At 44.6% G+C, this 14667-nt stretch overlaps 1 protein-coding gene across 3 annotated transcripts in view; it reads left to right on the top strand.

The window, feature by feature from the left end:
- Positions 1–9279, top strand: part of SGPP2 (sphingosine-1-phosphate phosphatase 2) — an 89320-nt gene extending 80041 nt beyond the window's left edge. For all 3 annotated transcript variants that reach the window (XM_054722755.1, XM_008145108.3, XM_054722756.1), the window contains one exon: positions 5768–9279. In XM_054722755.1, the coding sequence (XP_054578730.1) occupies positions 5768–6319 (552 nt within the window). In that variant the 3' untranslated portion in view covers positions 6320–9279. The remainder of the gene's footprint in view (positions 1–5767) is intronic.
- The last annotated feature ends 5388 nt before the right edge of the window (positions 9280–14667 follow it).

The raw sequence follows: 14667 nt of genomic DNA, 5'->3' as shown, positions 1-14667 counted from the left end.
TACAATAATCAAAGGGATATAGATCTTTCTGCATCTTATCTTTAGAAAATGTTAGTTTCGTCTTTAAATAATTTGATTTTTTAAAATAATTTGAAAGTCTTTGAACCTTGGTAAGTTGAATTAAAGATTGATTATATTTCAAGCAATGTGATCTGTAGGATAGCACTGGCAACGCCTCTTGTGTGCTTTTGTCTTAAATGTTACTCACATCATGGACAAGGATGTGTTGATTATCATATAGATTCTTGGGGGCATTTCAATTTTTGGCATGATGTGAAAATTTATAAGTATTTGTTATTTCTATTTTTGTCCATTTTGAAACATTCTGATTTTAACATCCTGATTTCTTCTCTTTGATTACATTTTATTATAATAAAACCAACAGGCATTAACTAGAAAATTTAGAGAATACTGCAAAGCATGGAGAAGATAATCATACCTGTAACATCAAAACAGAAAAAAGTACACAACATCTTAGTTTATTTCTTTTTGATATCTTACCCATGCATGCAGCTATATACCATATAAAGTTAGGGTCATCCTTTGTGTAAAGTTTGAATTATGCTCAATATATCTCGTTTATGGTTGGTTACATCGAAACAAACAAAAACACACAAAAACAAATTGCAGAAATGTATCTTTTCAAATGGAAAATGTTCCTGCTATGTCATTAGATAAGAAAGCAGTATGCATTTTAATCTCATTTTGGGTGTACTGTGCCAAACACATGACCAGGCGTGCAGTTCCAAAGAAATCACCCCCTGACTTCAAATCTGCCAGACACCAAACAGCAGATGCAACTCCAAGTTGGAGGTTTGTGAGCTTTTATGGTTTCTGTGAATTTAGTAGCTTGAAAAATTTCATGTAAAAGCTGTTCAAGAAGTTTCAACCACTACAGTTCTTATTTTTAAAAGCCTTTTAGTACAGTTTGTTATTAAAAACTTAGAGCCCCAAATTAGAAATCTCATGAGCGATGGTTCAAGTATTTTCCTTACAGAAATACCTAAATGTCTTTTTATCGCCTTTTATGGCTAAAAGTCGAACTGTGTGGCTAGAAGAAAAAAAAAAAACTACACCAGCAGGCACATTGACTAAAATTACTTTTGCCTCAAATGCTGAGTCTGTGGACCAAAATAGTCTAGTCTCCTGGTGTATTGAAGATGAACAGAATTCGTTTTAGAATGAATATTCCAACCAGATGCCTGGGAATTTGATAACTGCAGTTACAGAGGAAGACAGAGAAGAAAGGCAATTTTTCTTTTATGTATTGGAACAATGCATATTAAATACTCTGGATGCGCAGTATAAAAGAAGGGCACTAAATTCTCCAGTCACAACGACGGAATGTCTGCTGCGTGTTAGGCACTGAGCTGGGAATGAGGAATCGTGCAAACACGCAGGAGAGCTCGTCTTTACTGACCGGGGTACAATCCACTCGGGAAAAGCCTGTGAACATATGACCTGCAGCAAAGGCAATAGAAGGGAAGGGCCTTTGGAGTGATACTGAGCAAGTGCCTTCCCGTTCAGTTCAGGGAGAGGTTATTTGCAACTGTGGTGATACCTGAAGCCTGAGGTGAACTGATAAGGCTTTGATAGAGATGGTTCAAGTGTGCTGCACAGAAAAGGAATGCAAAGCTCTGAGGAGGCACGTTTAGGCAAAGCAAGTAGACCTGTGTGACTGCAGTGGAAAGTTCAGATTGGAAAGTGGTGAGAGAAACCCTGGAATGATAGCTTAAGCCAACCCATAGCACGCAGGACTCTGACCCCTGATTGATAGGCTACTATTTCTCAGTGTTTCCTATTGGGACTCACTGATATCAGCATTGCCTTTGGGTGTTTTATTATTATTGATTTTGAGAGAAAGAGAGAGCGAGAGCGAGAGCGAGAGAGAGCGAGAGAGAGAGAGAGAGAGAGAGAGAGAGAGAGAGAGAGAGAGAAACATGCCTCCTGCATGCCCCCTACTGGGGATAGAGCCTGAAACTAGGTATGTGCCCTGATTGGGAATCGAACCCGTAACCTCTTGGTGCATGGAACAACGCTCAACCACGCCAGATGGGCTACATCATGCTTTTAAAGTTCCACATCCGAGCCTCCTCCTCTTTTCCAGCTGCAGAGCTCCCTCATGTGAGCGTGACATGGGTAGATTGAACTGGTTCCTACAGGTGGAACTGGGCATTTCCAGTCTCTTGCTGTTACAAGCAAACTACAGCTGACAGCTTGTAAATGCCTCATTTCAGATGTGGGCAGGTGTATCCGTGTGGTCCAGTCCCAGAGTGGATTCTGGGTCGGAGGTTAAATGAACTTGTAATTTTAAAAAATATCGCCAAGTTCCTCCCTATAAGGGTTGTGCCATTTTGCATTCACATGATTAATAGACAAAGTCCCTTTTCCCCTCTCCTGTTTCATCAACAGGATGTTGTCACACCTCCAGATTATTGTTAACGCTGGTAGGCGAGAGGCACATTCTCAGCATGGGGTGGGGTGAGGAGGGGACATGTTGGGAACCTCAGAGTCCAGCGCACTACTTTACACTCAGCAGCAGTTCGCTCAGAAGTGTTACTCAGTGCCAAAGAAAGAGACCACTAGCTTTTTAATTTTTGCTTGAAATGTAATTTTTAATTTTTTTTAAAATTAACAGTGGAATTGACGGTTTTGGGTGTAAAGTTCTGTGGATTTTAATACACATAGATTTGGGTAGACACACCCACAATACAAAATAGTTCCATCACCCCGAAATAATTCCCCCATGCTATCCCTTTGTAGTCACACGCTCCCCCCACTTTTAGATGCTGGCAACCACTGATTCCATCTCCATCACTGTAGGTACATCTTTTAGAAATTTCATACAAATAGAACCATACAGTATGTAGCCCTGAGAGATTGTTTTTTTCCTCTCCACATAATTTCCTGGAGATTTCAAGCTGTTGCTGCATCTGTAGTTGGTTGCTTTTTATTGCTGAGAAATATTCTGTTGTATGATTGTAGCACAGTTTACCTATTCACCCCCTGAATGACATTGTGGTTGTTTCCAGGTTTTGGTGATTATTAATAGAACTGCTTAAATATTCATGTCCAATTTTTGTGTGAATATAAGTTTTAATTTCTCCTCACCATAAACCTCTTTATGGGTAAGTTTAGGTGCATTTCCATATGTTTAAAGGGCATCCATAGTCCTTTTCTATAGACTTCTCACTTCCTTTACTCATTTTTCTGTTGGATTGTGGGTGATTTTTATTTTAGACAAGTTGGTTTGTGGGGCTCATGGGGCCTCTGGGTGAAAATGTCTAGCATTCTGGCCCAGCCAATTGTAGCTCAGCTGTTGAGCATCAACCCATCAACCAAGAGATCATCAGAAACGGGAGAAAGATCTCAAGGAGAGACTTCTTAAGGGTCAAAGAAGAGCTAGGCTGGTGCAGGGTAACTTTAATAAAAACTGAATATTAAAGGTCTGCTAAATAAAAGGGTGTAAATCCACAGGTCACAGTGTTCAGAAGAAGAAAGGCTGTCTCCTTCCAAGAATTCCAATTGGGCTAGCCTAGGTCACATAACCACTCCTATCCTGGTCACTGCCACCAGGAGATACAGTGCACTGATTGGCCTACCTAGGTCATGTGCTCCAATTCCATAATTTCCCAGAACCTCATGGATTCCCCAGGGAAAATATGAGGCTCTTTGGTCAAAGACATAGATGCTGAAAAACAACCACCAAGTGTCTGAGTGGCCTTTGAAAATGGTGTATTCTATGTCTAGGAATTTAAACAGCACTTGTGTTTCATGTTGAGGAAGTGGAGGCAACTGGTACAGAACATTTAATCCAAAAGTGTGACTTTATTTTGGCAACCAGGATGCTTAAATGAAGGATTTTTCCTCCTTTCAAAAATAAGTCAACATCAGTGCATATGAATAGGCATGGAGAAAGGAATCATGGGAAAGGAGACCATGGAGATTATGAATCCTGCCTATGGGGATCATTGAGGAGAGAGATGGTGGCGGAAGAAAGAGCAGGTGAAGCCCAGGAGCCGTGTAGACAGTGGGGCCACAAGGCTTCCTCTTGAGGAGGCAGGCGGTCTCCCCATCCACTCTTGCTCCTTCGTCTGTTCTCCCCACTGAGGTCAGAATGATCCTTTAAAAGTGAAAGTCTCCTTAAGCTGGTTCCCAGTGAGAGCTTCTTCAGTGGCTCCCCTTTGCTCCCACTTGCAGTCCTCATGGAGTGGACTGGACTTCAGGGTCTTGTCCGAGGTGTCTCCGGCCTGTGTTTGCTCTCTATTCTCCAGCCCCAAAGGACCACCAAGATACACACACACACTAGCCTCATTCCCTCTTGAACTTCAGAATTTCAGACCCACTCATCCTGAAATCTACTGTATCCTCAGTGATTTTTCCTAAGGTTTAATTCTCACCCCTTGTTTGAGATGTCATTAGGAGCTAAGCAAGAGAAATGATGAAGTTATTATAAAATGAAAGACCAAGCCTTTAGAATTCTATTATATATATGGAAAAAAGAGTGGAAAGCAAGATGCCAGAATATAGACAAGGTTGGCTCTAGGTAGTGGAAATATTAAAGGTCTGCTAAATAAAAGGGTGTACATCCACAGGGAATGGTGTTCAAAAGAAGAAAGAACATCTCCTTCCAAGAATTCCAAGAGAAACAATGAAGGATCTGTTTTTTTCTTACACTTTTCGGGGTTTCCCAGATTATCTATAATGCCTATGTGTTACTTTCTGGTGTCTTCCAGATTCTCCAATGCACTGGGGGAAACATTTTACATTTTTCAACCGTAAACTCTCAAAATAATCCACGTGAAACTATAACAAAACCATAGCAGTCTCCTCATTCTGACTTAGATGTATTCGTCCATTAATTACATTGACTTCATTTCTAATAAAGTTTGCAATGGGAACGCTAAAGGAAAGAGAAAGCGGATGATATTAAGGAGTTAAAGATGTCTTAACAGGCATTTAAGGACGAGAGGAAAGGAGAGAGGGAGAAATGGAGGAGGGAAGAAAAATCACTATCTAAAATGCTCTAAAGAAGGATTAAGTCAAGCAAAGAACAGCCACTCAGGGAGTTTGTGTCCTGGTGGAGCTTTGGTGCCACCACAGCCAAAACGACTCCTCAACCCACCCTGTAGGTGACAAGGACGGCTTCTGCTGTGTGACTGTGGCTCCTTCCCTCTCCAGCCGCAGCCCCAGCCCCAGCCCCGCCGCCAGGGGAGGATGGCGCCACCTCTGTGAAGACCATGGCAGTGCTTGTCATAAATTTAAATAAAAAATAGTAGCAGATTGAAGGAACAATGTGATCAAAGCTATGCATTAAGACAGGGGTCCTCAAACTTTTTAAACAGGGGGCCAGTTCACTGTCCCTCAGACCGTTGGAGGGCTGGACTATAGTTAAAAAAAAAAAAACAATGAACAAATTCCTATGCACACTGCTAAGTCAACTGCTAAGCAGGACAGGCAGTGGCGGCAAAAGCACCTGGCGGGCCGGATAAATGTCCTCGGCGGGCCATAGTTTGAGGACCCCTGCATTAAGAAAACAAATACAGAATTTCTTCCAAAAGACAGAAACACTGGAAGAAAATGCATAACGTGAATAGCGTGATTATTGTATCTTTCCTATAATTTTTACCACTTTCCATTTCTCAAGCACGTACTAAAAAATAAAACAGTGTGAAAATTGTGCATTTTAAGTATCAAGTCAACCATATTTGACTCCAAGTTTGCCCGCACACCGGGCAGCACTCACTGGCTTTTCTCTCGCCCGCAGGATGTGCTGGGCGGCATCCTGATCACCGCGGTCCTCATCATCCTCACCTACCCCGCCTGGACCCTCATCGACCGCCTGGACTCGGCCAGCCCCCTCTTCCCCGTGTGTGCCATTGTGGTGCCATTCTTCTTGTGTTACAATTACCCCGTGTCTGAGTACTACAGCCCCACCAGGGCGGACACCACCACCATCCTGGCCGCAGGGGCTGGGGTGACCATCGGGTTCTGGATCAACCGTTTTTTCCAGCTTGTGGCCGAGCCCACGGAGGCTCTGCCTGTCATCCAGCACATCCCCCCGCTCACCGCTGGCATGCTGGTCCTGGGTCTGACCAAATTCATGGTGGGGATTGTGTTGATCCTCCTGGTTCGTCAAGTTGTACAGAATCTCTCGCTGCAAGTCTTATACTCCTGGTTCAAGGTGGTCACCAGGAACAAGGAGGCCCGGCGGAGGCTGGAGATCGAAGTGCCTTACAAGTTTGTCACCTACACGTCGGTTGGCATCTGTGCCACCACCGTTGTGCCCATGCTGCATAGGTTTCTGGGATTACTCTGAGCCTCGGGCACGTGGAAATTAGCCCAGTGGACAAGAGCCAAGACGTAGGAAATCTGTTGGGTGGGCAAGTCTTGACAACACATTTTTATTTTTTAAAAAAAACCCTTTAAGTCATATGTCTGTTTTGCGGATACCCATGATAAATGCCGGTGCTGTGTGGAAGGGAAGTTGTCTCGTAGGAGCCTCTGTTCTGGAAGGTCACGCGGCAGGTGAAGCCAGGCTAAACCCACTGTCGGGTTCTTTGAAGGTCCCCGCCCTGTCTGCTAGCTGGGACTCTAGACCAAGTCAGGGGCTGGCAGGAATAGTGGGTGATTGAGGAACAACCACAGGCCCCCCTGGGCTCTAGGGAGATGGCGGGTCTGGAGACTGGAGGTGGAGCATTCTTCCCAGTTCTGACCGGGCCCAGCCCCGAGTCTCACTCCCCAACTGGGATCTTTGGTCCGGGAGGCCCCCTGTGGAAGGGCATTCCTGAGGGTGACTTTCTCGTCAGTATGATCAACTCGGGCTGCCCGCTTGGGTGGTAAGAGCGCTGCAGACCTTACTGTGATGCCCTGAAGGGTGGGCGCAGAGCTATGAGGTCCTAGGCCAGGGCCTGCTCCCCTCACGCATCCCGTCTCTGTAGGCGTGAATATTGAGACAGGGATCTGCTCCTCGTTTGTACATTTTGCAGGATTCCAGGTGCCATCACTGCACTCCTGACCCAGGGAAGCAGCTGGCTGCTCCCACTGCTCCAGGCAGGAGGGCTTAGCCTTCATTAAAGCGGGCCCAGCTGGGCTTCTCCGGTGTCCTGCTCTCTCCTGCTTCAGAGTGACTTGGGATACGCCCTCTGGCCATCCTCAGCTTTTTTTGCTTCTTACAAACTGTCATCTGCATGTAAAAGTGGACCAGTGGAGGGACAGAACATACTCCTCCCAGGAGCCTGACACGAGAGGGACTCGACCTCAGGACATTGCCTCATCCTGACACGACTCCTCCATTTCTGTTACTTTCTGTGAATCTGTATTTCTCATCTACTAAATAGAATCAGGGCCCCCCCTTTCCATCTTCCCATCTCTTATCTCTTGGCAATTTTAAGGGTAATTAATGCAAGAATAACATCAGCCTCTTTTGGGAAAACAAGCCAACCAAACACAACAGCCTTCACACCGAGGGTGTGTCCTCAGGAGACCAGGAAGGTGACCATTACGCAAACACCGCGGGCTCTCTCGCAGGCTCCTCTCCACTTGTTAGGAGTAAGGAACAAGCAGCCACCATTTTCTCAAAAATGAGTATACCTGTAGTTAACAAAGTTTGTTTTGCACTCCAGTGCCTGGGCCATAGAAGCAGTGACTTAGGGTCCCAACAAGCTTCGCTGTGCTCACTCTGGGGGGACAATGAGCCTGCGGAAAGTTAGGCTCCTCACCTCCGTATCCAGCATGAAAAGGGAAACCTCCTTCATCCTTCTCTCCAATATATCCCCCGGCCTTGTTGCTGGAATGACCTTCTGTATTTGACTTGCTGCTCCAGTTTCCTGAGAATAATTTTTAGTTAAACATCCGGTTTTTCCTTCAAATTTTTCTCACATTTTCCATAGTTAGAAGGCAGAATGAAAATGGCAGCCATTTGACTATTCTGACTATTCCTTCAAATTCTCACATTTTTCATAGAAGTCAGAATGAAAATGGCTGCCATTTGACTATTCTATTTTTACATCCAATTGATTAGAGCTGCACCATGATTGGGGGACAGTACTGGGGAGAGTCCGGCTGACAGGCACCCCCAATGGATGAGGCACTTTCCTGTAATTCCTCCGCCCCCCAAAAAACCCAACTGGATAATTATGCAAACTGATTTCAGTTGATCTTTCTGAAGCCATCTGACAAAAGGATCAGCCTTTGCCACTTGTATCATTTGTTGTCACAGCAGTGGCGTTGGCAATTCATTCATGTGCGTGTAAAATTTTTACTGCCTGTCTCTTCTGTTAAGTGCCAACCGTACGAAGGCCCATGAGCTATACCGGTGTATTTAAGGCTGTGTGTGCCCAGTTTGGATTGAGCCACAGCACATTAAAGAATGGCCCAGGCGTTGGGCATAGTCAGTCACTTTTTCAAGTGTCTTATCACAGCTCCTGGGGAGTCCTGAGTATGTATGGATGAGGCCACGCTGAGTTTTTGAGCTCCTGCTTTGCCAGCCCTCTCCATCTATTGCTCACACCGCTAAAATCTCACACCCACACATGCCCCTCAGAGTTTGCCTTGGTTTATGTTAAGGCATTGAGATTTTCTCTCTGGGGAAAGACTGCCCCCTGCTGGTTTACCATCAGTCTTGGTCCAAAGCCCCTCTTGATCTGGAATCTTGAAGATTACAAACTTTAAAAATGATATTTTTTTTTTAAAGAAAGCAATTACTTCAGAAAATTCAATAGGATGCAGAAATTTGAAAAATACAACTACCATCAAAATAAAAAGGAACTTTAAAATCCACCTCTCAGTGATGTATCCAATAGAAGCTGAAGATCTGGGGTGTGGCCAACCCTGCATTTGGAACCTGTGACCCCAAAACCCTCAGTATCATTGGCCTCAGGAGCCAGGTGGGAAAATACCCCCCTTTCCTACCTGCTCCCCACCCACCACCACTCTGTAACCATCCATTCTGTGACCATCACTCTGAATAGTGGTCCTTTCATGCCAGTGTCACTCAGACCTATACCATAACAGAATACACAGAAGAGAGAGACATAGCAGAGACCCCTGAACTGAAACCCCTAACGAGGGAGGCTGAACTCACTCTACAGCATGCCAGGTGGTCGCATTGAAATGTGAGATTTTCTCTCCCAAATAGGGGACCGATGACTCCCGAGTGTCACGGAAGCCTGTGGTGGTTCAGGCTCTGCTTTCTATTTCAGAAGGTCCTGATGTCTTGCTTATGTATCGATGTGTAAATGTGTCCTTTAAAAAATAAAATCATTCATTTGATCATGACTTAGTATGTGCTTTAAAAAACAGTTTCTGCTTCCTTAGATTTTTTTCCCCCCCTAAACTTTTTTTCTCAGAGTTTATTAGACCTAAGTTAGAGGGGACAAAGATATTCAGCAGGCTAGATAATTCTTCATCTTAATCCAATCACAGGCAATTGTTGGTGGCGTGTCTCAGAGGTCACAGATGTGATCGGCAGGACGTGCTGTGTTTGCGTGCTGACATACCCTCTAACTCCTTGATACTAAAGAGCACCCTTATGCCGTATTTGCACATAAATGTCACTGTGTTGAAAGGTAAACATTATAGGTGTTGCTAGTTAACTAAAGGGTTTTCACCGATGAGTACACTATTTGCTGAACCAAATAGACATGATCCCATTTCACATTTTTACAATGATGTGCTCTGCCTTCAAACATCACACATTTGCAATTTGAAATGGCGCAGAAAGCTGACACCTTTATTTGCAAGGCTAAGGCTAGAATCCTATGTGTGCTTTGAACAGTATGTATTTAATACTGAATAGGCTGGGTGCACTGGGCATAGGTGGCAAGCTGAGACCCCGACTGCCCTGTGCAGTATGCTCAGGAGAGCAGACATGTGCTCAGAATCATGATTCAAGATCCAAAGTGTTAAGGCTACAGCCCCCAAACTGGAATTAACCGCCCCTCCTCTCAGTCCGCACGGCATGGGTTAATTCCAGTTTGGGGGCTGCAGCAACTCAAGACAGGCTTGCAGGAGGAGTGCCTGAGCGGGAGGTTTGCACAGGGATGTGATGGGAAGTAGGCACACGATGACACCCGTGGAGGCTCAGCATGTCAGAGACCCTTCCTCAGACCCTTCCACCCAGCTCTCACAAGGAGAATCCCCCCAAGTCCGGGCTGGTGATTGTGTAGCAATAACGGTGGTGTCAGGGTCAGCAAGGGCCTTTGACACTGCAGAACCAAGTCACAGGAACAGGGAGGAAGGCTGAGAAGGCGCTCGGTGCATTTCCTGCGTCCACGGGGGGCCATTCAGAGGTGACCTCTGGCGTTGATTTCAGGCTCCCTTCCTTTTCCACATCGGAGTGTACACAGCAGTGCACACCTTCCCCTCCCGCCGGCTCTGAACCTCAGACACAGCCTCATTCCCGTGTCCTCTTGGCTCTGAGCAGAGGTGACGGCAACCAGGGACTCAGTCCATGTGCCCAGTGCCTTCCCTCCCTCCTCTCTTTGCTCAGTTCCCTGCACTAGTGTTGTGGAATATCATTTAAAAATAGTTTTCCATGAGCCAGGCTATTTGAGGGACTCGTGAATGCTTCATGTCCCTTTAATGATATTGACTGAAGCCCTGGGTCTCAAGTAAGAGGCTGGCCAGGACCAAGTTGAACAGGGATGTAGACGTCTATCTCATTTTAGAGAATAGACATTTTCCTAAAAGCTGCCTGTGTTCAGATTTTTTTTTAACTTGAATCTTAAGTATACCGAAGGATTTGCGGTTTAAAAATCATATGCAATTCATCATTTCTGAAAATATAAGGCTCTTTAATGAATGTGGTTGTGCCTTGCGCCCATTTTCTTGAAGTGGGGCGAACCTGTAGTGCAGACTCTATGTACCGGATGCATATGAAGAATGAGAGTGAATGTGAACCATGAATAGAATGCTACATTCTAAAAACTGTAGCCACATGAGACAAGGGAGCTCTATGAAGCCCAAAATCCATTTTCCTTTTCCACGCCTGTCTAGATGGCATGCAAAAACAAACAGGGGAGCAAGGAGGAACTGTGAGCCCCGGCCGGAAGGCTTCTTCACGCACATTCGGAACATCTGTTGGCCTTGCTCTCTGTTGCTGTGATTTCGGGGTCGCCTTGGCTGGAGCACAAGCCAGATTCTTCCCCAATGGAGGTGTTTAAAGAATGTCAGCGCCTTTTGACAAAGTGAGCCTCAAATTGTGGGCGGGGCAGGGTGACACACCACCTACCTGTATCTGTGAATCTAAATGAGTCCCTTGGTCACATGGGAACCAGGTGGGTGGCGCTGTGAGAGGAGCCAATTGGGCACAGGACACACTAAACACAGATCAGCTTAGCTGTCTTAATTGGGTACTGATAAAATATTTGGCTAGAAAGCTATCTTTGTTGTAGGGGGGAAACAGTTTAGTGTAAATTCTTCATGAAATCAATTCTGCTATTAATAGGTATTAGTATTATTTTTATCAGTTTATTCTTTTTATCTCTTGCATCATATTTTTTCTAAGAATTCAAAACATTCATCTTCCATGTCTGAATTTGTTCAGTCTTTCCTTTGGCTCCCTGAACATCTGGAATACAATTATAACAATAGCCTTGTCTATTAATTTTATCACCTATGCCATTTTTAGTTATTTTTTATTCATATTTCCCCCCTTCTTCATTAAGGCCTGTATTCCCTAAATTCTTTGCTTGCCTAGATATTTTTAAAACATTTTTATTTATTGAGAGAAACATCAATTTGTTGTTCCACTTATTTATGCATTAATTGGTTGATTCTTGTATGTGCCCTGACGGGGATTGAACCTGCAATCTTTGGCGTATCAGGATGACACTCTAACCAACTGAGCTACCTGGCCAGGGCTTGCCTAGTAATTTTTTATTGGCTAACAGATAATGTGAATTATATATAGCTGGCTGCTGGATATCTTTGTATCACTATAAATTCTAGTATTCATAAGATTTGTTCTGGGCTGCAGTTCATTACTTGGAACTAGTTTGATTCTTCTAGGTCTTGTTTGTAAGCTTTATTAGAAAGAGCCAGAGTAATGTTTAGTCTAAAGTTGGTTTTTCCCAGCACTGAGGCAAAAATCATTCTGAGGGCCTCCTGATTTCTGAGGGTTCCTTTCTCTGGCCTGTGTGAGCTCCAGGGAGTGTTCCCTTAGTTCTTTGTGTAGTTGTAAGTGGTCTCTGTAACAGAGTAGCACCCTCACATACATGTGCTGATCAGTATGACTTTGGGCTCAATGAGGTCTCTGTGGCCTCCCAGCCCCATGTCCTCAAGTCCTGGAGACCTCCACTCTGCCTGGGTGCCCACCCTGCAGCAAGCTGGGCAGTCACAGGGCTCACCTTGTTTTCTCAGGGATCACTGACCATCACTGTTGATGTCCAATGTTTTGAAAAGCATCGCTTTACGTATTTCATCTCGATTTCAAACATCGCTTTACGTTATTTCATCTGGGTTTATAGGTGGGGTATGCAAAGTAGGAAAGGTTCCTTCAGAATAAGGTGCATGGATCAGCTAGATGCCTAAGTACCTTGACCATCGAAGAGGAAGTTAGATCTAGCTGATGCTTGATTGTTCATTGTGCACAGTCCAGGGCCTCCCAGGGACAGGTGTCGCACCCATGGTTCTCTGTTAGCTCACCTACACCATCTCTCCTCCCTACAGCACCACTTGCTTATGGGGCACCATTCCATCTGGGTCATCCGGCTTTGTCCGCCTCAGGGTAACCCCAAGTGCTCCTTGTTTAAATGTTCTGCCCAACACAGCTAAGAAATCCCACCCATCTTGACCGGTCTTTTACCCGGTACACATCCAGCACAATGCGGATGTTTACCAACTGTGCATCCTTGACAACCGGTTTCTTGCTGGCTCTAAACTGGTGCTTGCTTATTGGGGGACAGGCATATTTTCATGCCTCACGACCAAGAGTTGTGACTTGTGGAAGGTAGAAAATTTCTTTTGCTACAAGGTTTAGTATCAAACAGGAACATACCTTTTCTGTCCTAAAGGATGGATTTGCTTCATGTCCTCTGAATGCTACAATGATTCTCTCTTACAAGTGCCTCCTGACATGGGGCGGGGGGGTGGGGGGGGGGGACTTTTCAGTGTTTCTGATGCAGGATCACATCACGTTTCTGATTTCCTTCAATAGAGATAATCAAGACCAAACCTTATGGATGAGGAATGAGAAACTTGAGTGTAGGCCTTGAGCGTTGGTCACACAGCATTGGTCATGAGAATAAACATACAGGGCTCTAACCAGACATAATTCAATTAAATCCTTTGCTGGAGGTATTTGTTCAACCCACAGTCTCGCTTCGGTATTTACAGTCACCCTTTCTGTTTACCGGAAAGCCCAAGGAGAGGCGGATACCTGAAACTACACCAGCAGCTGTGGAGACTGGCATCGTTGTGCGTCTGCTTTGCCCTTCCCTGTGGCTGATGGCTGGCACTGCCCTTGCCCACCCTTCAGTCTGGGGCCTCGGGGCTGCTCGCAGCCCGTCACAGCAGTGTGCTGTAGCTTTGATTTTATTACGTACGGCAGCCTCTCCCCACCCCCAGTAATATAGTTATTCTAATTCCTTATTAACATCATAAGCCATAACTTGGAAGAGATCCGGTGTGTCAAAAGCTTGTCATTTAAGAGGGCATATTTTGCTGAAAGCAGTTGTGTCCTTTTAAGGCCACCAGTCTGTTTTTTATAAAATGGACAAAAGAGCCAATTAATACCCAAGAATTGGGGTTAGTGATGTTTCTAGAAAACAAGCAAAGATTGAGAAGTGAGATTGTGAGCAGTGCCTGTACCAACCTGAGGAGCCATGGTTGCTGAGGGCCAAGCAGCAATTTAAAAGGTAAGGGTAGTCACCTGCCTTCCCCAACACACCTCAGAATCTAACCTCCTGGGATAATGTACTGCTCAAGCACCAAAGTCACATCTAAGATCTACGTAACCCCATACATTTGTGAATGTGACCATCAGACGGCAAATGTGAATGTTTGTAGTCTTGCAGCTTTAGGACTATTTTTTTTGTGTGTGTGGGGTCCCTAAGCCAGTGCTATTTAGAGGGAGCTATGTCGAAGTCCATTGGAGTACTGTTTGTAACTGCAGAGCTGGAAATAATAATGTCCATCAACAGCTGAACAAATTATGGGCACCTGTAACACAGAATATTGCCTTCTTTCATATGAGGTAGGTCTGTAGGTATTGAGCTGGAAAAACTGGACATATTAAATGTAGTATCAGGAGATGCAGTAGGTAAAATAGAAAGCAGTAAGTAGAGCATGACCCACAAACTCTAAGCATGTGTGTGGCTGACTGTCCAAACAAGGAAAATGTCAGAAATACAAGCTAAATTGTTAGCAGTGGTAACTAACTTGAGGGCATTGGGGAGGAAGGGTACATTAGCTTCAGAAGGCCTTCCTTTGTTCAAATTTTTAAAGTGGCATTAAGATTTTTAACATTTTGTCTTCCAGTATTTTTTTATATTTTAAAACATAAAAATATCTCAACACTTTGGATAAGTAATGTTAATAAGTAAAACTGAATGATCAGTGAATTCCAAGTTACTTTTAATAGCTCAGTCATATTGTTAACCATGTAACTTCTGGGCACACCATGAATCTCTCCAACAGCCGATTGTTCTATAAATCAGGGAGAAT

This window comes from Eptesicus fuscus, chromosome 11 (assembly GCF_027574615.1).
Source record: "Eptesicus fuscus isolate TK198812 chromosome 11, DD_ASM_mEF_20220401, whole genome shotgun sequence".
Taxonomy (NCBI): domain Eukaryota; kingdom Metazoa; phylum Chordata; class Mammalia; order Chiroptera; family Vespertilionidae; genus Eptesicus; species Eptesicus fuscus.
This window is presented reverse-complemented; position numbering and strand designations above follow the sequence as displayed.